At 49.3% G+C, this 27,158-nt stretch overlaps 1 protein-coding gene across 2 annotated transcripts in view; it reads left to right on the forward strand.

The window, feature by feature from the left end:
• The window catches only part of CFDP1 (craniofacial development protein 1), a 146,390-nt gene that overhangs the window by 37,626 nt on the left and 81,606 nt on the right, over positions 1 to 27,158 (forward strand). The window contains exon 5 of one of the 2 annotated variants that reach the window (XM_039503788.1): positions 11,073 to 11,183. The exons of the other annotated variant lie outside the window; for it this stretch is intronic. Coding sequence (XP_039359722.1) covers positions 11,073 to 11,183 — 111 coding nt within the window. The remainder of the gene's footprint in view (positions 1 to 11,072; positions 11,184 to 27,158) is intronic. 2 annotated transcript variants of the gene reach the window in all.

A 27,158-nucleotide genomic window follows, 5' to 3' on the forward strand; every position in this document is an offset into this window, starting at 1 on the left:
AATTCCCTTGCTGCAGCCATTTAAACAGAGTAGTGTTCCTGAAGACGCGAGCGTCATAAACCCTTCCTGGCCATCCCACGTGAATGTTAGTGAAACGTCCCTTGTGATCCACCAGTGCTTGCAGCACCATGGAAAAGTACCCCTTGCGGTTTACGTCCTGGGTGCCCTGGTGCTCCGGTGCCAAGATAGGGATATGGGTTCCATCTATCGCCCCACCAGTTAGGGAATCCCATTGCAGCAAAGCCATCCACTATGACCTGCACATTTCCCAGAGTCACAACCTTTCGTAGCAGCAGCTTAATGATTGCTTTGGCTACTTGCATCACAGCAGCCCCCACAGTAGATTTGTCCACTCCAAATTGATTCCCGACTGACTGGTAGCTGTCTGGCGTTGCAAGCTTCCAGAGGGCTATTGCCACTCGCTTCTTAACTGTGAGGGCTGCTCTCATCTTGGTATTCTGGCGTTTCAGGGCAGGAGAAAGCAAGTCACAAAGTTCCGTGAAAGTGCCCTTACGCATGTGAAAGTTTCGCAGCCACTGGGAATCGTCCCACCAGTCTGTGCTTGTTTCCCGGGCCCAAAATCGGCATTCAATTGCTAGAACCTGCCCCATTGCCAGCATGGTCTCCAAAGCGCAGGGGCCCACGGTTTGAGAGAATTCTGTGTCCATGTCCTCATCACTCTCATCGCCGTGCTGCCGTAGCCGCCTCCTCCTCGCCTGGTTTTGCAGATCCTGGTTCAGCATAGACTGCACGAGAATGCGCGAGGTGTTTACAATGTCCATGATTGCTGTCTTGAGCTGAGCAGGCACCATACTTGCCGTGCTATGGCGTCTCCACAGTTCACCCAGGAAAAAAGGCGCGAAATGGTTGTCTGCTACTTGCACAGAGGGAGGGGTGAGGCTGTACCCAGAACCCACCCGCGACAATGTTTTTTGATCCATCAGGCACTGGGATCTCAACCCAGAATGGGCGGGGGAGACTGCAGGAACTATGGGATAGCTATGGGATAGCTACCCACAGTGCAACGCTCCGGAAATCGACACTAGCCTCGGTACATGGACGCACACTGCCGAATTAATGTGCTTAGTGTGGCCGCGTGCACTCGACTTTATACAATCTGTTTTACAAAAGCGGTTTCTGTAAAATTGGAATAATCCCGTAGTATAGACATACCCTTATTCTCCCGTTTCCCAGTTTGTTTGCAGAGGCAAGGGCTCCTTGCCATGGAAAAATGGTTGGGGGTGGGAGGGGTGTCTGTTTTTCTTTTTTTTTTTACAACTGCCCAATGACTAGGGGTAACTATGGGCATTTCTTCACTGCAGTTAACCTAGCTCTGATCCAGGTATTAGCCCAACCCCCCCTTGTGTCCACTCACACCAACCTTTACCTGGTGTCATGCGGTGGCTGACCCCTTGTGATTGAAATAAGGCCAGCGCCCCTGTACCAGAGCAGGTGCTTCCAGAGGAGCCAGTTAACAAGGGAGGGCTGAATCAGGCTGTAAAGTAGGGTGACCAGATGTCCTGATTTTATAGGGAGAGTCCCGATATTTGGGACTTTTTGAAATATGGGCTCCTATTACCCCCCACCCCCTGTCCTGATTTTTCACACTTGCTATCTGGTCACCCTACTATAAAGCGTCAGGGAGTTCAGTGAGATGAGAGCTAAAGGGGAGCTGTGGGGAGAGAGGGTCTGCTGCGGTTGTCCCTGAAGAAGGGAGTTGGGGCTGGGGAAGAACACCCAGCTGAACATTTTGTTTTCCTTTGGGAGAAGAAAAGGAAGGCAAGCCAGGCCTTGCATCTTCCCAGCTGCTCAGACCTTGTGGAGGAGGGGCAGCACCCAGCTTAAGGCTGGGTGAAAGATTTGGTTTTGTGTTTGCTTTTTGGGAACTTTGTTAACTTGATGGAGAAACCAGACCCCAAGAAGGGCTGCAATTAGCAGAGAGACAGTGTGGAGTTGGTTTAAGGAGCCCTGAAGAAAGGGAAACAGTAGGCAGGACACTGCAGAGGCATCCCTGGCCACAAGGGGGTGCTCGGGTGGCAGCCTCCTTGTTACACTAGGGTTTAGAGGTGCTTTAACACCAGGTTAGCTGACCTTGCTGAGAGTATCAGTTCCAAACTATGCTTTAACCTCGGCTGGGACCCACCCACTTTGCAGCGAGGACTCAGCTAAACCACTTGAGTGCTGATAGTCATAGAATATCAGGGTTGGAAGGGACCTCAGGAGGTCATCTAGTCCAACCCCCTGCTCAGAGCAGGACCAATCCCCAACTAAATCATCCCAGCCAGGGCTTTGTCAAGCCTGACCTTAAAAACCTCTAAGGAAGGAGATTCCACCACCTCCCTAGGTAACCCATTCCAGTGCTTCACCACCCTCCTAGTGAAATAGTGTTTCCTAATATCCAACCTAAACCTCCCCCACTGCAACTTGAGACCATTACTCCTTGTTCTGTCATCTGCCACCACTGAGACCAGCCGAGCTCCATCCTCTTTGGAACCCCCTTTCAGGTAGTTGAAAGCAGCTATCAAATTCCCCCTCATTCTTCTCTTCTGCAGACTAAGCAATCCCAGTTTCCTCAGCTCTGCGCATAAGTCATGTGCTCCAGTCCCCTAATCATTTTTGTTGCCCTCTGCTGGACTCTTTCCAGTTTTTCCACATCCTTCTTGTAGTGTGGGGCCCAAAACTGGACACAGTACTCCAGATGAGGCCTCACCAATGCTGAATAGAGGGGAATGATCACGTCCTTCTATCTGCTGGCAGTGCCCCTACTTATACAGCCCAAAATGCCGTTAGCCTTCTTGGCAACAAGGGCACGCTGTTGACTCTTATCCAGATTCTTGTCCACTGTAACCCCAGGTCCTTTTCTGCAGAACTGCTGCCTAGCCTCGGTCCCTAGTCTGTACCAGTGCATGGGATTCTTCCGTCCTAAGTGCAGGAGTCTGCACTTGTCCTTGTTGAACCTCATCAGATTTCTTTTGGCCCAATCCTCTAATTTGTCTAGGTCCCTCTGTATCCTATCCCTACCCTCTAGTGTATCTACCACTCCTCCCAGTTTAGTGTCATCTGCAAACTTGCTGAGGGTGCAGTCCACGCCATCCTCCAGATCATTAATTAAGATATTGAACAAAACCAATCCTTGGGGCACTCCGCTTGAAACCAGCTGCCAACTAGACATGGAGCCGTTAATCACTACTCGTTGAGCCCAACAATCTAGCCAGCTTTCTATCCACCTTATAGTCCATTCATCCAGCCCATACTACTTTAACTTGCTGGCAAGAATACTGTGGGAGACCGTTATCAAAAGCTTTGCTAAAGTCCAGAAATAGCACATCCACTGCTTTCCCCTCATCCACAGAGCCAGTTATCTCGTTATAGAAGGCAATTAGGTTAGTCAGGTATGACTTTCCCATGGTGAATCCATGCTGACTGTTCCTGATCACTTTCCTCTCCTCTAAATGCTTCAGAATTGATTTCTTGAGGACCTGCTCCATGATTTTTCCAGGGACTGATGTGAGGCTAAGGCCTGGGCTACACTAGCGGGGTGGGGTTGACCTACGATACGCAACTTCAGCTACGCTATTCGTGTAGCTGAAGTCGAAGTATCTTAGTTTGACTTACCTGGCCATCCTCACAGCGGCGAGTCGACTGCTGCGGCACCCCCGTTGACTGCGCTTACTCCTCCTGCCGAGGTGGAGTACAGGCATCAATCCCCGATACATCAAACACTACCCACCGATCCGGTGGGTAGTATAGATGTACCCTGACTGGCCTGTAGTTCCCTGAATCCTCCTCCTTCTCTTTTTTAAAGATGGGCACTATATTAGCCTTTTTTCAGTCATCCAGGACCTCCCCCGATCGCCATGACTTTTCAAAGATAATCATGAGTTTTCAGAGATAGCTTTCCCACAATTCCCCCTGAAGGACAGACTGGTTCTCCCACAATTGACGCAGTTGACTGGGAAAGAATTATAGAGCATCTCAACATAGAGAACCCTGGGATACATCCCCAGTACACATGGGTGAGTGCAGCGTCAGTGAGGTTCTGGAGTGTGGCTGCTCACACCCAGGCTAGGGCAACCTGAGTGCTGATCGACCTGGGTTAACTGTTCAGTGAAGACATACTGTACAGTAACTCTAAGGCCTTGTCTACACACACAGGATGTACCACTTTAACTATAGCACTACAGTTAGAGTGGTAGAATTGCCCTAATGTGGGTGCAGTAGAATAAGCACATTTATACCAGTGTAACTGCATCCATGTTAGAAGATGTACTAGTATAACTATGGTGGTACAAAATCTCTGTGTCAACCAGACCAGATCTGTGGAAAGCATTAAGAAATCGTTGTTAGAATACTGGTTTTAGGTTTTGAGTTTGGGGACGCAGAGTGGGGTGGAAGGGTTGCTTGTCTGTCTGCATGAGGCTCCTGGTAAAAACAGGAGGTGCTGCATTAAGGGAAATAGTATTTGTATTGTCTGTCCATGGTGAAGTCGTGTGAGGCAATGTGGTCTAGAGCAATGGTTCTCAAAGCCGGTCCACCGCCTGTTTAGGGAAAGCCCCTGGTTGGTTTGTTTACCTGCCGCATCCGCAGGTTCTGCACTCCAGGCCAATGGGGGCTGTGGGAAGGCGTCCAGCACATCCCTCGGCCCGCGCCGTTTCCCGCAGCTCTCATTGACCCATTGTCCTGGAGCGGTGAACCACGACCAGTGGGAGCCGCGATTGACTGAACCTGCGGATGCGTCAGGTAAACAAACCCACCCGGCCCGCCAGGGGCTTTCCCTGAACAAGTGGCGGACCGGCTTTGAGAACCACTGGTCTAGTGGATAGGGACTCCGTAGTCCTGGGCTCTATTCCAAGCTCTGCACCTCACCTGTCTTATGACTGTAGGCAAGTTGCTTTCCTTTTCTTTGCCTTAATTTTCCCCATATGTAATATGGCCTCCTTGTGAAGTGCTTTGAGATCTATGAATGAAATATTATTTATAAAGCTGGATCAAAAGAACTACTAGCCAGATAGGAGGAGGGTGTCGTTAAACTTTTTCAGGCCCTGTAGTCAGACCCTCACTAATGACTGGAAGACTTGTGAAGTGCTGAGTTTCACAATTTAATATCTCAAAAGCAAGGTCACTGTACTGCAAAATGTGCTTTATGCGTTTGTTTGACAAAGGTGGCTTAGGTTAGTTTTCAAGTATTCACTCAACCTCATATGTAGCTTGTAAATGTTAGACACCCTTGGTGATATCGTTAGTACTGTACTTAGAATGTACGGTCTTTGGGGAAGGTGCTGTCTTGTGCCCTGTGTCAGGGGTTCCCAGGCACTAATAATACCTAGCTCTTATTTAGCACCGTTCATCAGTAAATCTCATACTGCTTAACAAAGGAGGTCAGTAACATCGTCTCCAATTTAAAGATGGGGAAACTGAGGCACGGAGTGGGGACATGACTGGCATAAGGTCCTCATCAGGCCAGTGGCAGTCAGGAATAGAAGCCAGGTCTCCTGAGTGCAGTCCATTGCTGTATCCACTAGGCAACACTGCCTTTCCTTATGCTACTGCCATACAAATGACAATAATGTTCGTATTATTATATTTTGTACAAGTCTGAGGAAATTCATTTTAACACTCAGCTACTGTATTAAATCTCTATAGAGAAATGAGGAGAGGCAGCAGATTTGTGTGTGCAAATTACAGGGTACGTGAGTGGGCGAGACACATCTGTACTTATTTTAATGCTGACAATATATTTATTTTCATGTTTATTCCTGGGTAAGAAAGTGTGAATAGGATCCTGGTAAACAGCCAGGCAAATAGTTACCTACCAAGTATTTAGTAGCAAAAGGTCTTGTAGTTTTCTTTAGTAATCACTGTTATTTCTTCCAGGTGGATTAGCAGTTCCCAGTTCTGTTAGTGCAGAGCAGGGAGTGCCTAGGTTAGTGCAAGGTAAGCTATTGTCTCTTGAGAACCTGGCCTCCATTATCACTTTCGCTTGGCCAGGGATCTGAGGGTGGATGAAATGTACATGCTCTGAGCAGGTGCCCATCAGAGCCTTTTAATATTCTTTCATTTGTCAGTTACGTTGGAATGATGCAAAGTCACTGCCGGCTTCGGCCCAGCCGTACCTTGCTGCCAAATTGCTTTTGTGTCATTTTATGAGATAGTATAGATCTCTTGTGATGGAATGATCTTCAAAGATAATTCTCTTCATTTCAATTCGTTTCCTGATGCTTGTTTCCATCCTCAGCTGTGCGGTGCTGGCGAAACAGGCTGAGCACTGCATCTGTATCTTGGTGCTGCGATGGCTAATGATTTTTTAAAAATAAATTCAGAGCAGCTGTTGACAGGCCAAAGGGAGTGGTAAATAATTGCAGACAAAGTGCTTTGTTGTACATCCAGCCACCACTGCTGTGTGTGAAGCAAGCCTGTCTCCTCCCACTGAAGCGCAGAGGGCCTCCTCGGTACTGATCCTGCCTTCTCGTTGAGGGACCTAGACGTAGCCTTGCTGGGTTTAGCACTAGGTGGGGGTGAACTATGGAAGCTCAGCTAATGTGACTGTGCTCACCGGCATCCCTGCTCTATGCTCTTTCACATTGTACACAAGCAAATCTAGTCAGGTATTTTCTTGGGAATCTTAAACTTCATAATGTTCTTTGGCCAGTTTCTTTCCTAATAATTTGGGGCAATGGTGTCTTGTGGTGAGACCAGAGCAGAGGGAGCCAGGACTCCTGAGTGCTGTTCCTGGCTCTGTGACCTTGGGCATGTACTGTGGCTTATCTTGTGCACTGCAGTTCGCTCAGCACCACCGAGTACACAGTGGGGTTGTGAGGTTAAATGCTGGCACACTGCCTGAGAAAAAGAGCTCCAGAAATGCAGAATATTATGAGCTGTTTCCAATTGTGTGTTGTTGAAGGCAGCACCAGTAGGAGAGGATCCACTCAAAGCCAACATACGCTCCCATGCAATCACTGCTATTATTAGGTACGCTAACCTAGGACTTGGGAGACCCGGGTTCACTTCCCTCCTCTGTTGCTGACTACCTGGGTGACCTTGGGCAAGTCACTTAGTCTCTCTGTGTCTCCATTCCTCATCTGTATAATGGGGTAATAGGGTTGCCCTGCCTCATGGGTGCAAATGAGGATAAATCCAGTAAAGATTGTGAGGTGCTCAGATACCAGAGTGATGGGGGCCAATCAGGATCAGCGTTTCATTATGCTAGATGCTGTACAAACGTATTGTAGGGATGCTGTCCCTGCTCCAAAGAGCTTATGGGCCATTATTCTTGATCAGAGCACACAGAGGTAATAGTGGCATGCTCCCAGTTCCAATTTTCCTCCTGTAGCCCTTGCTTTATTCCCAGACTGCTGCTCTCTGTTTGCCGTCTTCCCCAGGCCAAGGCTATCAAGTTCCAGAAAGGAGTTGAACAGATAGTTTGGCTCCCCAGTGGAAAGCTCCCCTGGCAGATTGGAGAACAGGGGACAGTAGAGCCACAGAGTTCCGTTCCATGTCTCTTGAACTCCTGTATCCCTTGGGTTGTTTTGATGTTTCTCATGGCTGTTTGTCACTGTCTTTGTGCCTTGGAGGCACGCTTCAGGACTGGGTGAAAGCATGTGCGGGGCTGATAACAGCCAGGATAGCATCTACATGAGCTGTCATCTTAGCCTATTTTGCTGCACAGCAGTGATGGGAATTGAGCTGCTTCCTCAAGCTGGTGCATTTAAAAATAGACACTGCAATGGTTTTAATTTGAGCCCAGCATCCACCGCTGATAGGCCTCCTTGGGGAGTTCCAGCTAATTGCCACATAAAGGCGATGAGTTTATTCTGTCTAATGAAATTAATGAAAAGTACAATAACTGGTTGTATATAAATACAGCACGACACGAACATTATCTCTGAGGGCTGTGCATGGGCAGCATGTTCTGGATATTCTAAATTGTAATGCTGCTGTAACAAGGATTTTGCTTCTTCCTGAATTAATTTTTCCCCTTTCAATCTGATCTGCAGACACTTCTAAATATTCCTTGCTTTGAAACGGACTTCAGTCCACATAACTGCTGCCCACTGGAAATGCAGGTGGCAAAGCTAAAATGAAGCTAATCTCTCCTTTCTGCACTGAATGATCAAGGCTGGGGCAAGAATCAATTAGCACAGATGTTAATTTACTTTTCAACATTCCTTTCCCTCCATATTTGGGCTTCAGGGAGGAAGGTGAAGGTCTTTTTCCTTCATCCCTTCACCTTATTGCATCCTGCTGGCCTTAAGTTGCTGTTGTTGCTGAATGTTGACTCTGTATGAACAGCACTGTGGGAATTCCTCATCTGTTCCCCTGTCAATGTCTCCAAGTCAACAAGTCGAAAGCATTTTTCTCACTTCCAGTCTTGGAAACTTATCCAAGGATATGAGAGTTAGGTTGGGTTTTCCTCTCGCACATCAACTGTAATAAACGGTTACAGATTCTGACCTCAGTGACCCCTGTGTAACCTGATTGCATTCCTATGATGTACTCTGGTGTAACTGATTGGAACATAGGTTAAAGGGGAGACTACAACAGGTCATACTGAAAGGGGAACTATTGGGCTGGAGAGAGCTTATTAGTGGAGTTCTTCAGGGATCAGTCTTATTTAACATTTTCATTAATGACCTTCGCATGAAAAGTGGGACTGTGCTAATAAAATTTGGGGATTATGCAAAGTTGGAGGTGTTGCCAATATGGAGGAGGATCGGAATGCCATCCGAGAAGATCTGGAGGATCTTGAAAACTGGGATAATAGATATGGGATGAAATTTAATAGTGCAAGGGCATGCACTTAGGGACTAACAACAAGAATTTTTGCTATAAGCTGGGAACATATCAGTTGGAAGTGACAGAGAGGGAGAAAGACCTGGGTGTATGGGTTGATCACAGGATGACTATTAGACATCAATGTGATGCGCAGTGCTAGGATGCATCAGGTGAGGTATTTTCAGTAGAGACAGGGAAATGTTGGTACCATTATACAAGGCACTGGTGAGACCTCACTTGGAATACTGTGTGCAGTTCTGGGATCCCAGGTTTAAGAAAGGTGAACTCAAACTGGAACAGGTGCAAAGAAGGGCTGCTAGGATGATCCGAGGAAAAGAAAACCTACCTTACTAGAGGAGACTCAATGAGCTTGGCTGGTTTAGCCTAACCAAACGATGGCTGTGGGGAGCTATGATGGCTCTTTATAAATACATCAGAGGCATAAACACCAGAGAGGGAGAGGAGTTATTTAAGTTAAGGGCCAATATGGGCACAAGAACAAATAGAGATAATGTGGAAATGGTCATTAACAATTTTAGGCTTGAAATTAGATGAAAGTGTCTAACCATCATAGGAGTGAGGTTCTGGAACAGCCTCCCAAGGGGAGCAGTGGGGACAAAAAACCTAGCTTGTTTTAAGACTGATAAGTTTATGGAGGGGATGGCATGATGAGATGGGACGCATGCCATTTTAGGCAGTGTGCAACTGCTAGTAGCAAATATCCCCAACGGCCAGAGATGGGACATTAGATGTGGAGGGCTCTGAGTTACTACAGAAAATTCTTTCACAGGTGTCTAGATGGTGGGCCTTGTTGAAGTGCTCAGGATCTAACTGATCGCCATATTTGAGGTTGCGAAGGAATTTCCCCCCAGGTCAGATTGGCAGGGACCCAGGGGGGTTTTCACCTTCCTCTGCAGCATGGGGCAGGGTCACTCGCTGGTTTGAACTAGAGTGTATTCTCTGTAACTTGCAGTTTTTAAATCAAGATTTGAGGATGTCAGTAACTCAGGCAGAGGTTATGGATCTGTTACAGTAGTGGGTGGGTGAGGTTCTGTGGCCTGCAATGCTCAGATCAGGCTAGATGATCACAATAACCTTCAGGTCTGAGTCTATAGTCAGCAATTATTTCATGTCCCATGTAGGGTCCCAGGTAGCTCCAGCTTGCTCTTCATAGCTGCATTGGCTCAGCAGGGTTATGAGGAATAAAAAGTTAGCAGCGGTGGGTCTGGATTTTGCCAGGCAGCAGGTCTTAGAAATCAGAGGAAGAGATTTTTACACAGTCACTTTCCGAGAGAACCAGCATTTGTGTTGACCTGAAAAGGAGTCTGCTCAGCGGGCAGATCCAGCAAATGGAATGAATGGAGGTGAGGTCTGGCGGTGGGTGGGGCGGAGGCTGTCCAAAGGGAGCAGTGATTAGCTGCATGGGGGCACACCACTTCCTTTAGGGTGTTTTCAGGCTATGGATGCTGAACTTCAAGGAGGTTGTGAGAGGCTTTAAGTTTTGTATAAGGGAGTGAGGCTTTTAGTTTGAAAAAACAGGACAAGCTCATTAGGAGCAGCTGAGTGCCTGAAACACACATTGCTAGGGGCAGGCAGCAAAAATGAGGAGGCTAAAGTAGCTGGATATTTTGAATGATTCATTATAGAGTAGTTTTCTGGAGATTTTCTTTCTAATATTTGTATTCTCCATAGCAGATGCAATGCTGACTTTTTTTTTATAAGTTCAATATTTTGTATCCTCTAGGCCTGAAACGAAAATAGCAGCTAGAAAATTGTGGCAAATTTCTGCTTTCAGCATTAAGTCGGAGTGTGGTCACTACAGACATGTTCTCTGCTCCAGCATCAGTCACGAGGGGTAGTCACCAGCCCAGTCCATTGTAGGTTGGGAAGTGTGGGTGGGAGAGATGCTATCACAGAAGACCATCAAATGAGGAAATCAAGCACCCAATTAAAGAACAGACTTGCCTCCAGCGACCCATTTGGGGTATTCAGTAGCTTCCAGCGAGATGGGCCTGTTTGAATGAATAAAAACATTTCTGTTCATTTTTAAAGCCCCGTTAGCTCTAATCCGCTATCATTTCATTGCGATGTGAATACAGACAGTTTGCAACTGGAATGGGATCTCAACAAGACATGCTGATTCCTCCTGCAGTGGTTAATAGAAGGGGAATTAACACAATGCATGTGGCCCAGTGTCGCCTTTGATACAGATATTTCCTGTGCTCCCTTGCTGGATCTCTCATTCTCATTCTGTGTGAGTCTCTGCTTTGACACATGGCTTTGTCTCTCCTGTGCCACAGGGTGACTAAAGAAGTGGATGCTGCCTCAAAGGAAGCCAAATCCTTTCTGAAGCAGCAAGAGAAGGAGAAACCGCAGCCAATGGCTCCTGCTTCCCTTCCAACAGTCTCTGGGTGAGTGCATGTGTTTTACATCCAGGGGGTGCCTGAGTTTGTGGGGAGGAAGGAGGCCTGCTTGGTGAGTAAGGCCCAACCCTGTGCTGTTAAAGCCAAAGGAAGCTTTGTATCAACTTCAGTGGGAGCAGGACTGAGCGCTGGAGGCCTGATTCTGTGAGGTGCTGAGCATGCACAACTCCCAGAACACAGTAGTTCTCAGGATCAGGCTCTAATTCTATTGTTACATCATCTCATCTCAACAGGTGATGTTAAAGGTCTGAAGAGACTGTCAGATCCACTCCATGGATCTGTGACACTCGTCCTTATGAACAACTTGGAAAACTCAGGGCAACCTTCTTATCTAGCCAGGGCACAAAAGAGATGCTTCCACATTCTATTGGGGATTTTTTTCTAGGCCTAAGCCATCTCTTTGTGTTTGAAGAGACCTAAAATGAGTTTGATCGGAATGTGGGTAGAATGAAAACCACTAAATTGTTATTTCATCAGCCTAAAGCGGGTTTGAAAGGACAGTTTCTTGCTGTGAGTTAATTCTGATATTAACTGGTAAAGCTTGAGTTCTTCAGCATCTGCAGCTGGATCGTCACTCTGAAATTATCTGTCTGAATATTGTCTTGCCTGTTAGCTAAATTGGGGGAATGTAAACAGACCATTATGAGGACTTCTAATACTCCTTGGATGAGTCTGGTCCTTAGAGGAATGAATGTGTATATATGAGCTTAGTGTTGTCACTTGTGACAGAATCCTGGAGTAGTGTGCTTGTCATGTAGGGCAGTCTTCACAACAAAGTTAACTCGGGTTAAGGGTTGCCTCTAACTTGAATCCTGTCCACACACATGCACCCTTCACTGGAATGTGGGTGCTTTGAACTCGAGTTGGCTGCCTCTCAGGAGATACAGGGCTCAAGTGAGCACAACTTGTCAGCTGTTAACGTAAAAAGTGTGCAGGGTAGGCACAGATTAGCAACTTCTGCACTGCCTCCCTACAGTCCCCCCTGGGTGCCAAGAAAGGACAGACAAGTTCTCTCACAATACACTTTGCAATAATGTGTAGTGTGACTCAGTTTATTGCAGCGCAAAGGATCATGCCCCCAGAAGTCTTAGCACCCCACACAAATATATTGAGTGAGTAATGAGGGCACTCCTTTAAAACATCCTGCTTCTGGAGTGAATGAAGTGGGGCCAGTTGCCTCTTACTAGATCCCTGTCCAGCTGAGTGAAGAGACGAGGAACAGCCTGCTGAAAACATGAGCCGAGGTTGTCGAGTTGGGTGCCAGTGAGGGGAGGCATGTCATGCGTGGTCTGGCGTTGTAGAGTAACATTTAGCTGCAGACCAGCAGTTTGTAGCGCAGCCTAATGACTTGACACAGCCAAAAGCACTTCTGACTGGCTTCACTGGCATCTATGCCCCAAAACACTCTAAGCCCTACGGCATACTGCCATGATGGCACATGCGTAATATTGTGGGGCTTTGTTTAGTTCAGTGTTTGCAACGAGCTCAAGTAGAAAAAAAATCAGAGGGCGCTAGACTGTTGCAAAGTCAGTCTATGCAAGTCTCTTACAGGCCCAGTGGGCACTGCTATAATATCCTAATATCATGCTGTTCTAAGCAGGCTTCCCAGTAGACTTTTACTGTATATGAATTTCTTTGTACATGTCACTGGGGATAATCCATCCTGGTGCATTTGCTCTGACCATCCATTGGGACTCTTTCCTTTAAGCACAAAGGTAAATGTGCTTCAGAGAATTCTGCTCCCGGTTTGGAAAACAGCCAGTGTACTTTCAGGTAAGAAAATTACTAACAGGCCTGATTTGTGTCTTTAAGCCAGAATAAGGCACCTTTACATTAAAAAACGCGCTCAGTTTCCAGACACTGAGCCCAGCTAGTGTCGGGGCACTGACTCCAGGTTTCTGGAGTGAGGATCTCCAGACTGCTCTGACATGAAAGCTCTGTGTGCGAGGAGTCTGGTTGAAGATGATAACACCGCCCTTTGTCTGGTCTGTTTAGCACCCTGTGAGCTCTTTGGGGCAGGGACTGTCTGCCCCTCGTGTATTACATCACCTAGCACAGTGGGGCCCTGATATTGACTAGTGTCTCTAGAAGCTACTGAAATACAAATCCTCAGTCATTAAAGTTGTGCTGTTGTTGGAGCCTTCAGAGATCCAGTAACTGATCAGTGATCCCAAAGAGGAGTATGTGTCGGTTGTGAAATGACCTGCTTTTTGACTGGATTGTACTTTTAGACCCCTGAAGTGTAAGATACAGTTCTAATAATGAAGAGTGGATTCTATGTAGGCTTTTCCTCCTTCATCCTGCAAACAGTTTGTTTTGATTCTGCAAGCAGCCAGCCTGCCCCATATTTATTTATTTTCCTTTATCTAAACAGCTTGAAGTAATCCAGGAAAGCAATGGTAGCAAAATCAAACATCCTGTTCTCATCTCCACCTTAGCAAGCCCTGGTAACTAACTTGTCCTGGGGAAGGGACACTTGGGGCTGAAAATGCATTTCTGGTACGCTTGACATCCACACCAGACGTGCTATAAAAAGCAATGGTTTGGGGTGGGAGGGGAGGAGGAAGGGAACAGTTCTGGAGAGGAGCAAACTAAACACTTGGCTTTAATTAAAGCCAGGAATAAAAGGCAACCAACCCTGTTCCCTCAGCAGAGTTTGTTCACAAGGTCAGTCCTCGGGAGCCCTTCTGTTTTGTTCCCATAGATCCGGTGCTTCCCAGCCTCTTCCCTATTCCTTATTCCGATGCATTAGAGTTGTCCCACAATGACGTCCTGGCTTCTGAACTACGATTACAGACGATGGCATGGATGGCCCTGGTGATGTTCATTAGTGATTTGCTGGCAAATCAGACTACCACTTTACACCACTTACCTGGTTGCATTACCATTCGGTGCTAGTTTGTTAGAATTTATGGTCACTGCCACAGGCGTCAGCTAGCATTAAGAAGGCCTTCCAGCTGTCAGCATTTATTTGCCATCCCTAAAATTGGGCAAGGGCTCTCAGCCATAAAATGTCATGCCAAAAAGCTACATGGTTTTTCCTGCAGTATTTCTTACTGCTGTGCATCTGAGCTCACACTGGGGAAGCCGTTATGGTCTGTCTAATCAATAACATGCATGCTTAGCCAGTCCCTAGTAGTCCTCGGTGACACAGTAGAACCTTTGTGGTCTATAGCATGAGTACTCCACGCTCTTAAAAAAGCCCTTCAATATGCAAGGTAATGAGGGCATAAAATGAATCTGGAGGAACCTCCACACAGGCTGCTGGAATCACATTGCATGTGAATAGCATTGACTTCAAACCAAGGGAGTTCAGCAAAAGACTGAGAAAGATCATTCCCTAATATTTGTGCCTCGATGCTTTCTTGTATCTTCCTTCTCCCCTCCATGTAGGCAGCCGTCCATGCTGCTTGATCTGTGCCCCTTGGTTAAGGAGCAAAGTTGCCTCCACTCTGAATTTCCTCACTCTTGTACGGTTTGGTTTTGTTTTAATCAGTGTATTTGATTTGAAAAGGGGCTGGGGGGAGATGTTTGTACTTGGGCTGAACTTAAGCCAGGAAGGGGCAAGGGATTTTCCACCAGCTTTGTTCTCATGTTTGTTTATTGTCAAAGCTGTTTGTCATTAAACAAGGGCTTGTACTCTCAACCCAGCTGTGCCCTCCCTGTTTAATTACAGGATTGGGTTTGTGACTTCCCAGGCCTTTTTGCTTTACGGGCTGACAGGCACACAGGGTAAAATCCACCTTTGAAGCAGGCGGGTGCCACTTCCATTGACTTCAGTGGGAGGGGTGCACGTTAGCACCAAGAGCTGGATTTGGCTCGCGGGGTTGTGACCTCATTGCAGGATCAGGCTGAAAGAGATGCTGAAGCTATGTGACTCCTCCTAGCCAAGCACGAGGATCTTCAATAAGAGCAAAAGCCAGAGAAATACCTGCCCAGTAAGTTCTTTTCCGGTCAAGCGCTTTTTTTCCACAACCTTTGATCTCCCTGTTTGCTTCAGCCAATTCTTCATTGGCCTGAGGAGAGTCTGCCCTTTGCTTTTAGAAACATGCAGGGGGAAAACCACTGCACAGGTGATTGCCATCCGAGCAGTACTGCAATGGGCAATGCTGACTCCCCTGCCTTCCACTGGGCCATGTGGCCGCATCCCAATAGAAGTGCTGCCAGGCCTTGTTTCCTCCTCAGCCTTAAAGGTAGTGGGAGGAGCAGCTGTGGGACTCTTTCTGGGAGGATGTGTGTGGGCTGCATCCCAACCCCCATAAACCTCAGCTAAACTTGCTCCCCAAGCGGGGCTGTTCCTAAGGTTTCTTTCCAGGGCTCCTCTGCCTAGAGATGTGCACCAGCCTCCTTTAGATCCTGGTTGGAGTTAATTGGATCCAACCCTCCTCATAGCTCAGGAGTAATTGCTCTGGGTCTTAATGTAGTAATTTTAGCACCAGAGCCTGGGGTTCCTCAACAGAAAAGTCCTGTATTCCCAGGATCTTGGTGTCTGCCAGTCTGCTATGGAGGATGTGCAGCAGTTTGAGCGCTGGAGGAATGACAAGGTTGTCCATTTTCAGAGTGGACGTTGGTTAAGGAGGCCAGTGCTACTACACCATTAAAACTGGAGCAGCAAAAGAATGCTGTCCCTCATGGCTACCACATGCTATGGTTTGCCTGGAACACTTCACTGATTTCACAGCAGCTTGATCTGCCTCCTTTCTTCTGCACACCTGATTCCTGTGTATTTGGGGTTGATGCTGAGTTGTCAGTCATTTAGGTGTGACAGAGCTTGCCAGTGAGGAGTGAAAAAGAAGCTCTGCCTATAACCATCACAGTAGCACAGAGGATGAAGAGCTCACGCTTGCTTGGACTTGATTTTCTTTTTAATAGTGCACTATGTAATTTAACAGCTGAGTCCTCACTAACAATTTCAAGAACCTTGCCTGTGCTTCTCCTCGGTGCCCCGGCTGTGCTCTAGGGGGCAGTATACTCCCAGCTAGGATGAGAAATCCTGGCTCCTTGCACTGGTGCCAACTGTCTGGAGGCGCATAGTACATGACATATATATTTTTCTTCTCATAATGAGGTGAGGCTGCCAGGGTGCGACTTGTGCTCCACAGTTAGTTTTACATATTTCTTATTAATTCCACTTGGGTCTGGAAGATTAACGATTTCCAATGGAGCGAGCTCTATACAGGTCTCTGGTCTGTTTTTATTATCGTCATTGTTATTTCTTTGCATCTCCCTGGACACTTCCCTTGTTAGCTTCTGCTGACTATTGATTTCTTGACTGACTCCTCTTTGATCCACCAGGGCTATTGTTTTTTAATGTTACACTTTTGTTTGTTTATTACATTGAGATTAATTGCCATGGAAGGAGCAGTGTTTAAAGGCTGGGGAAGAACGGGTGTCATCAGCTTGACTAAACAAGGGTGCAGCTGCCTTATTATCCTGTTTAGGGCATTCCAAGCAGCTTGACCCCTTGAGCATGCCCCTGTTGACGTCACCGGGAGCTGAGTCTGCTAGCACTGCACAGGGCTGGGCCCTAGCTGAGACTCTACAACAGGGGTCGGCAACCTTTCAGAAGTGCTGTGCCGAGTCTTCATTGAGTCACTCTCATTTAGGGTTTCGCGTGCCAGTCATACATGTTAACGTTTTTAGAAGGTCTCTTTCTATAAGTCTATAATATATAACTAAACTATTGTTGTATGTAAAGTAAATAAGGTTTTTAAAATGTTTAAGATGCTTCCTTTAAACTTAAATTAAAATGCAGATCTCCCCAGACCAGTGGCCAGGACCCGGGCAGTGTGAGTGCCACTGAAAATCAGCTCGTGTGCCGCCTTCGGCACACGTGCCATAGGTTGCCTACCCCTGCTCTACTAACTAGGCCGGGTTATTGTTCAAGATCTCCTCCCTCCACCCTTCAGTTCCCACTGCGGGGTTGCCATTAAGCATTTTCTCAGGACTGCGGGAGAACTGGGGGAGCGGAGTCTCGGAGTTTGGAAAGCTCTCTTGCTTTGTGTTTGGTACATTGGGCTCAAAGCAAAGAATGCAGCGAATATCTTCCTCCAAGAGGGAGATCACAGATCCTCAGTCTCTTCTCCCTTGCCCATGTGTGGAATGGGTAAAACTCTACCCACTTGGATGGAGTGATGCCTGAGTCACAGCAGGGTGAGATGAGAATCCGTCCCCCTGGCGCCCTGCCCCACTGCCACTTTTGCAAGTGTGTGGTGGGGGTTAACTTTGGCTTAGCAGAGCCCAGGCTGCTCCATGCCTTGTTGTATTTCTTTGCCTTGATTGGCCTGAGCAGGTTCCCCAGGCCAGGCTAACTGGGATCAGCTGTTTCTTTTCCTAGTCTTGTCTGAGCTCAGCAGAATGGAATCTCAGCTATTTGAGGACTTAAACTCTCTAAAGCATCTGTCTTATAAAATACAAACGACCCCCTTGAAACTGGGTCCTTTGATAGTTCTCTGATGAAAGTTGAGGGGCAGTTTTCCCTCCAGGCAGCAGGGGTTCCAAGAAGCCTGCTCTCCTCTACCTCCAGCTCCTGTGTCACGTGCATTTTTCTCTCTCGAATGGTTGTGGAAACCAGCTGCTAATGGAGCTGGCTGTATTTTTATTCTGGACCATTTGCAAACATGCAGAGGGAGCCCCCTGTATTGTCTCGTGCTGGGCATTGTTGTATTGGAATGGGAAGTGAGGGAAAGCATTGCCGCCTAATGGGTAAAGTATGGCACTGGCAGTTGGGTGCTAATAGTTCCTTTGTTTCAAACTGACATGGCTTAGGGCAGGGGTCTCAAACTCAAATGACCATGAGGGCCACATGAGGACTAGTACATTGGCCCAAGGGCCGCACTACTGACACCTCCCCCCCTCGGCCCCGCCCCCACCCCACCCCTTCCATGAAACCCCGCCCCGACCCACCTCTTCCCACCCCTTCCCTGCCCCCATTCCAACTCCTTCCTTGAAATCCCCACCCCAACTCTGCCCCCTCCCTGCCCCCAGGGGGTGCAGGAGGGGTGCGGCAGGGGGCTTAGGGCAGTGGGTTGGGGTGCAGCAGGGGGTCAGGATGTGGCAGGGGGCTCAGGGCAATAGATTGGGGTGCAGAAAGGGTGCGGGGTGCAGCAGGGGGCTCAGGGCAGGGGGTCAGGGTGCAGGGTATGGCAGGGGGTCAGGGTGTGGCAGGGGGCTCAGGGCAGTAGATTGGGGTGCAGAAGGGCTGCGGGGTGCAGCAGGGGGCTCAGGGCAGGGGGTCAGGGTGCAGGGTATGGCAGGGGTCAGGGTGTGGCAGGGGGCTCAGGGCAGTAGATTGGGGTGCAGAAAGGGTGCGGGGTGCAGCAGGGGCTCAGGGCAGGGGGTCAGGGTGCAGGGTATGGCAGGGGTCAGGGTGTGGCAGGTGGCTCAGGGCAGTAGATTGGGGTGCAGAAGGGCTGCGGGGTGCAGCAGGGGGCTCAGGGCAGGGGGTCAGGGTGCAGGGTATGGCAGGGGTCAGGGTGTGGCAGGTGGCTCAGGGCAGTAGATTGGGGTGCAGAAGGGCTGCGGGGTGCAGCAGGGGGCTCCGGGCAGGGGGTCAGGGTGCAGGGTATGGCAGGGGGTCAGGGTGCGGCAGGGGCCTCAGGGCAGTAGATTGGGGTGCAGGAGGGGTGTGGCGGGGGTTTGGCTGCAGGACAGGTTCGGGGGGGCAGGCGCTGGCCCGACGCGCACCGGGGGCAGGGCAGGCTCCCTGCCTGCCTGCCCTGCCCCCGCGCCGCTCCACTCCGGGAAGCAGCTGGAACGTGGGGGAGGAGAGGTGCAGGGGTGTGTGTTGCTGTTGCTTCAGGCACCGCCCCCAGCATCTCCCATTGGCTGACAACGGGGAACCGTGGCCAATGGGAGCTGCTGGGGGCGGTGCCTGAAGCAACATCAATACACACCCCTGCGCCTCTCGTCCCCCAGGTTCTGTCCGCTCCCGGGGCGGCGCGGGGGCAGGGCAAGCAGGTAGGGAGCCTGCCCTGCCCCCGGTGCACGTCGGGCCGGAGCTGCTCTAGGTAAATGCTGGCTACAGGTTTAGAAAATGGAACTGATCAGGTTGGCTCGGGTGGCATTTTGAATGAAGTTGGCTTGGGTTGAATTTTGAAACTTGTTGCCTACAAGTGCTGGCTTCTCCCTTCCCATCTGAGTGAGCATTTCCTAACGCTTTGGGGTCTCAGCCCATCAGGTCTGTTGAGCTAGGTAACAAGTACAGCCAGGGCGCAAACTTCCCTCTGCCAGCATGCCTCAGTCCTGATGTGGAGGGGCCTGTTGCTAGAACTCAGCAGGGAATTCAGTCTCTTAATTTTCCCGGAGCACCTCTGCTAAAGAGCCTGTTCGGTTAGTGATGTGCACGGCATGGACCCCGAGACTAAGACTAAGACAGCAAGCTTCACATAATCTTCCAAGCAGCTGTTTGATGCTACCAACCTTTATTGACTGCTTGCATCCGAAGAAGTGGGTATTCACCCACGAAAGCTCATGCTGCAAAACTTCTGTTAGTCTATAAGGTGCCACAGGATTCTTTGCTGCTTTATTGACTGCTGGCCTGCGGTAGATTGAAATATATGAAATGGCCAAGGGACCAGGCCCTGGTTCAGTTCCCTTTTCCCAAAAGCTACAGGAAGGGTGATGAGAGACCCCAGACCTGCACTGAGTGTAAAAAGGCGAAGTAAATGTGTCTCTCTATTTCTATAGCCAAGGGGGCTTCCAAATGGGAAGCTCTCTCTGATTGGAGGGGAGCTTTTCCACCATGCCATGCTGCTGGGGCTGTGGTATGCAGCATGCCATGATGCTTGTGTTCCAATGGGTGATCAGCTGTAATACTTTGGAAGGTATTTAGAGCATGTTTGGCGGTGATGTGGGGTTAAAAATGAAAAAGAAAAGGCTGCTGTAGATTTCATCTCATGGCTTTCCTAATGCAAAGCCAGTGGGAATTCTGCTAAAAGCCTTTATTTCCCCACTCCTGGCTAGAGGCAGGCTGACCTTTCCGGCACTTAAGGAACTCTGTCCCTGCCACTGCTGCTAACTTGGGCCTTGTCTACACTACAAGACTATTTCGAATCAACTTAGTTCGAATTTGTGGATTCGACCTTATGAAGTCGAATTTGTGTATCCATACTAAATACACTAATTCGAATTTCTGAGTCCACATTCACGGGGCCAGCGTCGACTTTGGAAGCGGTGCACTGTGGGAAGCTATCCCACAGTTCCCGCAGTCCCCGCTGCCCATTGGAATGCTGGGTAGAGCCCCCAATGCCTGCTGGGGGGAGAAATGTGTCGAGGGTGGTTTTGGGTCAGTGTCGTCATTGAACCGTCAATCACAACCTCCCTCCCTCCCTCCTTGAAAGCGCCTGCGGGCAATCTGTTCGTGCACTTTTCTGGTCAGTGACAGCGCGGACGCCACAGCACTGCAAGCATGGAGCCCGCTGCGATCATCGCCGTTTTCTCCTCCTCGCACTTTATCGTCCACCTCTTCCACAGTCAGCTGCTGAGAAATTGGGCTACTTTTCAACGGTGCTGCAAGCACTGGGGGACCATAGGGGACGTTTTACAAACATCAACGTCGGGTGGCCGGGCAAGGTTCATGATGCGTGTGTTTTCAGGAACTGTGGGCTGCTCTCAGACGCCTGCAGGACGGTAGTTTCTTCCCGGACCACGAAATAACTGTTGTGGATGTGCAGATGCCTATAGTCGTCCTCGGGGACCCAGCCTGCCCGCTAATGCACTTGCTCATGAAGCCCTATACAGGCGCCTGGGACAGCGACAAGGAACTCTTCAAATACCAGCGAGCAGCGTGACCTGTGACTGTTCAGTTTCTTTACAGAGAAGCTGAACCTGCCCCTGTTTCTTTACCCAGTTACTATTGACTCTCCTCTTGATTTACATACCCGTTCACCCCGTTACCCCCACTTCCAGCACACGTGTAAAAATAAAATACATGTCCCATTATTACTTAACAAAGGTTTCTTTATTCATGACTTTTCGTGAAAGGGTTGAAACTGGGACACAGGCTGTGCTGGGTAGGGTGTGCGGTGATGTAAAGACCACCTCTAAACTCAAGGAATGACAGGCTCCTGCTCCTAGAGCGGTCCGCAGTGCCGGAATGCTTCTTTCAACGGAGCCTGCCATCCCTCTTTATGGAATTCTGTGTGCGGCGGATATGTGACCTTGTGGTGGAGGAGGACGGATACAGATTCCTCAGCTGCGTGACTCAGCGGTCCAGGACAAGGACCGCTGTATAAGATCTGTAACCGCCCTCCCCCGCTGCAAAGTCACATCTCCCCCGCCCACACAGATCCTGGAAACCACCTCCAAAAACCAACCAGGGTGCCTACTGACTGCACCGTGTGTGTGACCCGCTGCTGATCCTGCCCCCGTGTCTGTACCCTGGGAAAGGTGACTGTCCTATGCAATTAACCACCCCCTTCCCCACGCCCCCCATTCAAACACAGTCTTCTTTGAAAAAACATAACGGAAACAGTAATTAACAGCAAAGCATTTTTATTAATTAAGTAGACAGTTAGGGGATGGGACTGGGATTGGGACTACTGTGAGTCTGGAAGTGAAGGACTTCGGCAAATGTAGGGTATGAGAGCTTTTGGGTACTTGAGCACTGTGCTGTGGTGCAGTGACAGTATTCACGTCCCCGGCCGCCCCTCCTCCTGATTATTTTCGGTGAGGGGGGTATGGGACTTTGTGGCAGGGGAGTGCGGTTGCAGATACACTGCAGGGTGTCTCTGTCCTCCTGCGGTCCTGCAGAACATCCACAAGGCGCCTGAGCGTGTCCGTTTGCTCCCTCACTAGTCCAAGCAGTGTTTCAGTCGCCTGCTTGTCTTCCTCACGCCACCTCTCCTCCCGTTCGCTGTGTGAGCGCTGGTACTGAGAGAGGGTCTCCCTCCACTGGCTCTGCTGGTCCGCCTCTGCTAGGTAGCAGCCCATACGTTCCTCGAACATCTTGTCCCTTGTCTTTTTCTTTCGCCGCCTAATCTTTGCCAGCCTCTGTGAGGGGGATGCTGTGGCAGGTCTGGAGACAGTCGCAGCTCTGTGGTGGGAAAAAGGGAGTGAATTCCTTGCAAAGATACATTTTTGCGAACAATTAACTGAGTCTAGGCTGTCTCTGTGAATTCTGGGTTGAGACCCCTGTGCCTGCTGGGGCACAAATCATTTTCGCGGTGGATTCTGGGTAAATGTCGCCAGTCATTCCTTCCTCTGGGAAAGCAACGGCAGACAATCATTTCAAGCCCGTTTTCCCAGAATTGCCCTGGCATACGCCATAGCGTGGCAACCATGGACACTGTTTTGCCTTTTGTGTATGTCACCGTATGTGTACTAGATGCCGCTGACAGAGGCGGGCCAGCAGCGCTACACAGCAGCATGCTTTTGCTTTTGCATGACAGCAGAGACGGTTACCAGCCATATTGTACCATCAACCATACCATAAATTGGTAATAAGATGGTAATAAGATGGGCATGGTTACCTGTCCTTTTGCACTGCACCATTTGCTGCTGTCATAAGTGCCCCTGGCCGAGCAGCCAGGGGCGCAAAAGCAAAAATTGGGAATGATTGACTGAGTCAATCCCTCCTTTTTGGTATCTAAAAATAGAATCAGTCCTGCCTAGATTATGGGCAAGTGTACTAGAGAACCACTGTATCAGAGAACCAGAGAGCACAGCTGCTCTGTGTCCGATCCTGCATAAATTATGAGCTGTATGCTATTCACAGGGGGTGCTCCTGCAACAACCCCACCTGTTCATTCCGTTCTTACCCCAGCCTTCCTGAGCTACCATACCATTGTCCCCCCACTTGTGTGATGAAGTAATAAAGAATGCAGGAATAAGACACAGTGACTTGTTTGTGAGAAATGACTGGAAGGAAGCCTCCAGCTGCAATGATAGTCCAGGCAGGACATTAAGGAGTGTGGATGAAGGAGCCCATCATCCCTCTGCTAGTCCAGGGGCAATTGAATCTTTTATTTACAATGAAGGGTGGGGGCTGATGGAGCTCAGCCCCCTGTTGCAATGATGAGGACGGTTACCAGCCATATTGTACCATCAGCCATCAAAAATTAGGGACAGGTGCCCTTGATCGACCTTACTGATACTAGTCGGCATGGTTACCAGCCCTTTTGCACTGCCCCATGTGCCAATAGGCTGATGATGAGGACGGATTTCCATCTTTTTGTACCATCAGCCATCCATAGCATGGGGGGAGCAAGGATGTTGGTGTTGAGTGCTGCACCATCGTGTCTATCTGCAGCATTCAGTAAAGATAGGGTGACATGTAAAAGAGTCAACAGAGGATTGTTTGCACTTCTGGTTGTGGGTGGGGTGTGTGCGCAAATTGCCGAACTATGCCCTGACCCACCGCAGACACTGTGTTTGACCCTAGAAGCATTTGGAGCTCATCCAAGAATGCAAATACTTTTCGGAGACAGCAGGAACTGTGGGATACCTTGCGTCCTCATTCCCCCCTCCCTCCATGAGCGTCCATTATATTCTTTGGCTTTCCGTTACGCTTGTCACGCAGCTGCGTGCTGAGTCTGTGCTATGCCGTCTGTCCGTAGATTTTTTAAAAATACTTTGGACCAGGCGTAAAATTACAGTAATTACCCTAATTAGATGCAGTAGTCTCCGAGTGAGATCACCCTGAGGAGGGTCACTGAAGGAGATAGAGAGCGCATGCTGCGTGAAAGCTAGCATGAACCAGGGCCCGATGCAGCCGTGCTCGGGGAGGCAATGCTCCCTGAGTTCCTCATGAAAGCCTTGCGCGGAAAACTGTGCTACCACGGAGCACCCAATAAGGCAGCTCTCCCCAGGAACCTCCTGCTGATGCTTTTCGATTAACGCAAGGAGAGCTTCGTGGAGATCTCCAAGGATGATTTCTGTTCTATCCCCATATATAGAGAGACCTCCTTTTCACACAGTTAAGATTCCTGTTATATTAAGAATAAAAGTTAACATGGTTACAGCACTTACCGACTGCTCCTTCCCCTGATTCAGGGTCCGGGTTAATGGCCGGGGAGGGTTGGTAGGGGATCTCCGTGAGGGTGATGAAGAGATCCTGGCTGTTGGGGAAACCAGCGTTGTAAGCGCTCTCGCCTGCCTTGTCCTCCACAAACCCTTCCTCATCTTCCCCGTCCGCGAACATAGCCGAGGAACTGGCCGTCGACACTGTCCCATCGTCAGAGTCCACGGTCACTGGTGGGGCAGTGGTGGCAGGCTCCGTAGCGTCCGTTTGCCGCTTTGATTTTTTGGTAGCCTTGTCTGGGGTCCTTGATTTTCACGCGGCGCTGCGTTGCATCCCGCCTGTATCCTCTGTCTCTCATGGCTTTGGAGACCTTCTCGTAGGTCTTCGCATTCCGTTTGTTGGAGCGCAGCTCCGAAAGCACAGACTCCTCGCCCCACACACTGATCAGATCGAAGAGTTCCCGGTCACTCTATGCTGGGTCCCTCTTTCTATTCACAGATAACATGAACTCCTCTGCTGGAGAGCTCTGCATTGTTGCAGGTGCTGCGGAGCTCGCCCCGATGTCCAGCCAGGACGTCAGATTCAAAGTGCCCAGACAGGAAAATTAATTCAAATTTTCCCGGGTCATTTCCTGTGTGGCTGGTCAGAGAATCCAAGCTCGGACTGCTGTCCAGAGCGTCAACAGAGTGGTGCACTGTGGGATAGCTCCCGGAGCTACTAAGTTCGATTTGCATCCACACCTAGCCTAATTCGAGCTAGCAAGTGCGAATTTAGCGCTACTCCACCTGTCGGGGTGGAGTACCAAATTCGAACTAAAGAGCCCTCTAGTTCGAATTAAATGGCTTCCTGGTGTGGACGGTTGAGCGGTTAGTTCGAATTAACGCTGCTAAATTCGAATTAAAGTCCTAGTGTAGACCAGGCCTTGGAGAAGCTTTGCAAGGGAGCAGAGGTGTGAGCTCATGAAAGAGGAGGGTGTTAAACTGGCTTGGGAGAGGGGAGAAAGGGGTGCTTTCTAAACCGATCCTACTGTTTGATTGCATGATAGCTGGCACACAGCATGACCATCTTTACACCATGCAACCGTCTTGGTGCAGCGGGTGTAACAGCTGTTCAAGGCGATCTGATAGAGCAACTGGTGCATAAGGGAACTCTGTATGGATCGTGTGGTTTGGGGCCTTGGGAGATCTGGGTCAGTTCTCAGCTCTGCCACAGACTGCCTGGGTAACCGTGGACAGGTCACTTAATCCCTGTGTCTCAGTTCTTCATCTGTACAATGCTATACGCCTGCCTGGCTACAGTAGATTCTGCTTAATAGTAGCCCGGATATAAACAGCGTTTTGCCGGGCACCAATCCCAGCCCATTGACTTTAATGTTAATGGGATTCGGATATTGGCACTGGCATGCCGCTTATTAGCAACATTTTTTGGAAGAAAGGCCCCACCTGCGGGCAGGTTTGCAAGGCTGCAACCAGGGAAGGGAGCACTGGGATGTGTGGAGCATCCCCTGCAGGCTGGTTTGCAGGGCTGCAGCCAGGGCAGATGGGCTGGGATGTGCCTGCCCTGGCTGCAGCCGGTGCTCAGCCCCTGCCAATGCTGCCATCTGGGGCTGCAGCCCCAGAAACCTGCCTGCACACAGGTTCCATACAGGAGGTAAGGGCAGGGAAGGCTGTGGGCAGGGCAGTAGTGGCGAGAGGGGCTGCACCTGGGGAAGGCATGTCCTCATGCTTCGTCCCCTGGCTGCTGCTGCCTCACAGGCCTGACTTCCGCTTAATAGCAACTTTCTGCTGGCAACCGAGAGGTTGCTAATAGACAGAACCTACAGTATATCCCATCCTGCCATCCTTTGTCTGCCCTGTTTATTTGAAGTGCAAGCCTTTCAGGGCAGTGACTGCGTCTCAGTATGTACAGCACCTAGCACTCTGGGGGCCTGCTCTCTGTTAGGGCCTCTAGTTGCTACTGTAATACTAATCACGGTGTCTCAGTTTCCATCTATGCTTGACGCACTAGACTGGGCGTCAGATCCCCCCACTGCCTCTTGTCAATGGATAATACAATCTAGGCCCTTCTGCTTTTTTGAGTTGCAGTTGCTTTAAGACAGCACCGTGATGGTATTTTTCCCTTCTCCCTCCCCACTGTTTGGACTAACCCTATGGAAAGCTGGAACGGATCCCTGTTCCCTTCCCTCCCTGACACGTGCATGGTGCTTTATTGGAAGGCCTGGCTATGAGTGCCTGGCTATTGCATTGTGGGAAATTTTCCACACACACGCTCGCTCCCCCTCACTTTCCCCGGTTGAAAGAGCGCTGGAGCATTTGTGTTGGAAACCAAGTCGCTTCTAGAGAATTACATGGACTCTGCAAATAGATTTATAAAAAATAGGTCAGGCGGTTTGGGCCTTCTCTAAAGACTAGGCCAACTCACCCAGTGCCGCGTTCTGTTTCCTCTCTTTCCTGTTACATGGCTGTTGCATTTGAGCACTCTGGAGAATTCTTTAAAGGGGAAGTTGCACATGGCCAGCACTGTGTGATCAGTATGTGTGGTGGTTCTCTATAGGTCCAGGCTGGATTGTAGGGCAGGGAATAGGATCTCTTTCTGCTCCTGAAGGAATGAGTAGTTTATCTGCTCATCTCTCTTCCTAGACCTCCAGTGGGGTAGCAGAATATTAGCATGAGCTTCTCGGTCTTAGGCAGCAAATGATGCTGTGGGGCGGTCTGTCCTCATCCTTCTCTTTCAATGCAAACAAATCTCTCTATAGCCACTCCTGTAAAAAGTGTCCGCTCCCCGAGCACTGGGCAAGCTCTGGGTTGGGACAGTGCTGCTGTTTTAAGGACCGTTCTGCCTTCTTAATGGGACGGCATGGTTGTTTTCAAACATAGGCTTGTATCCCAAGTTAACTGGGAGTTTCTGAAATTACCCGTGATACCTTGCTGCTCTGTACGCTTTATTGATGGCATCTGCATCGCATGGGTATCCACACAGCACTGACTTAGCTCCCTTGAAAT

The sequence above is a fragment of the Mauremys reevesii genome, linkage group 16 (assembly GCF_016161935.1).
Source record: "Mauremys reevesii isolate NIE-2019 linkage group 16, ASM1616193v1, whole genome shotgun sequence".
NCBI classification, from domain to species: domain Eukaryota; kingdom Metazoa; phylum Chordata; order Testudines; family Geoemydidae; genus Mauremys; species Mauremys reevesii.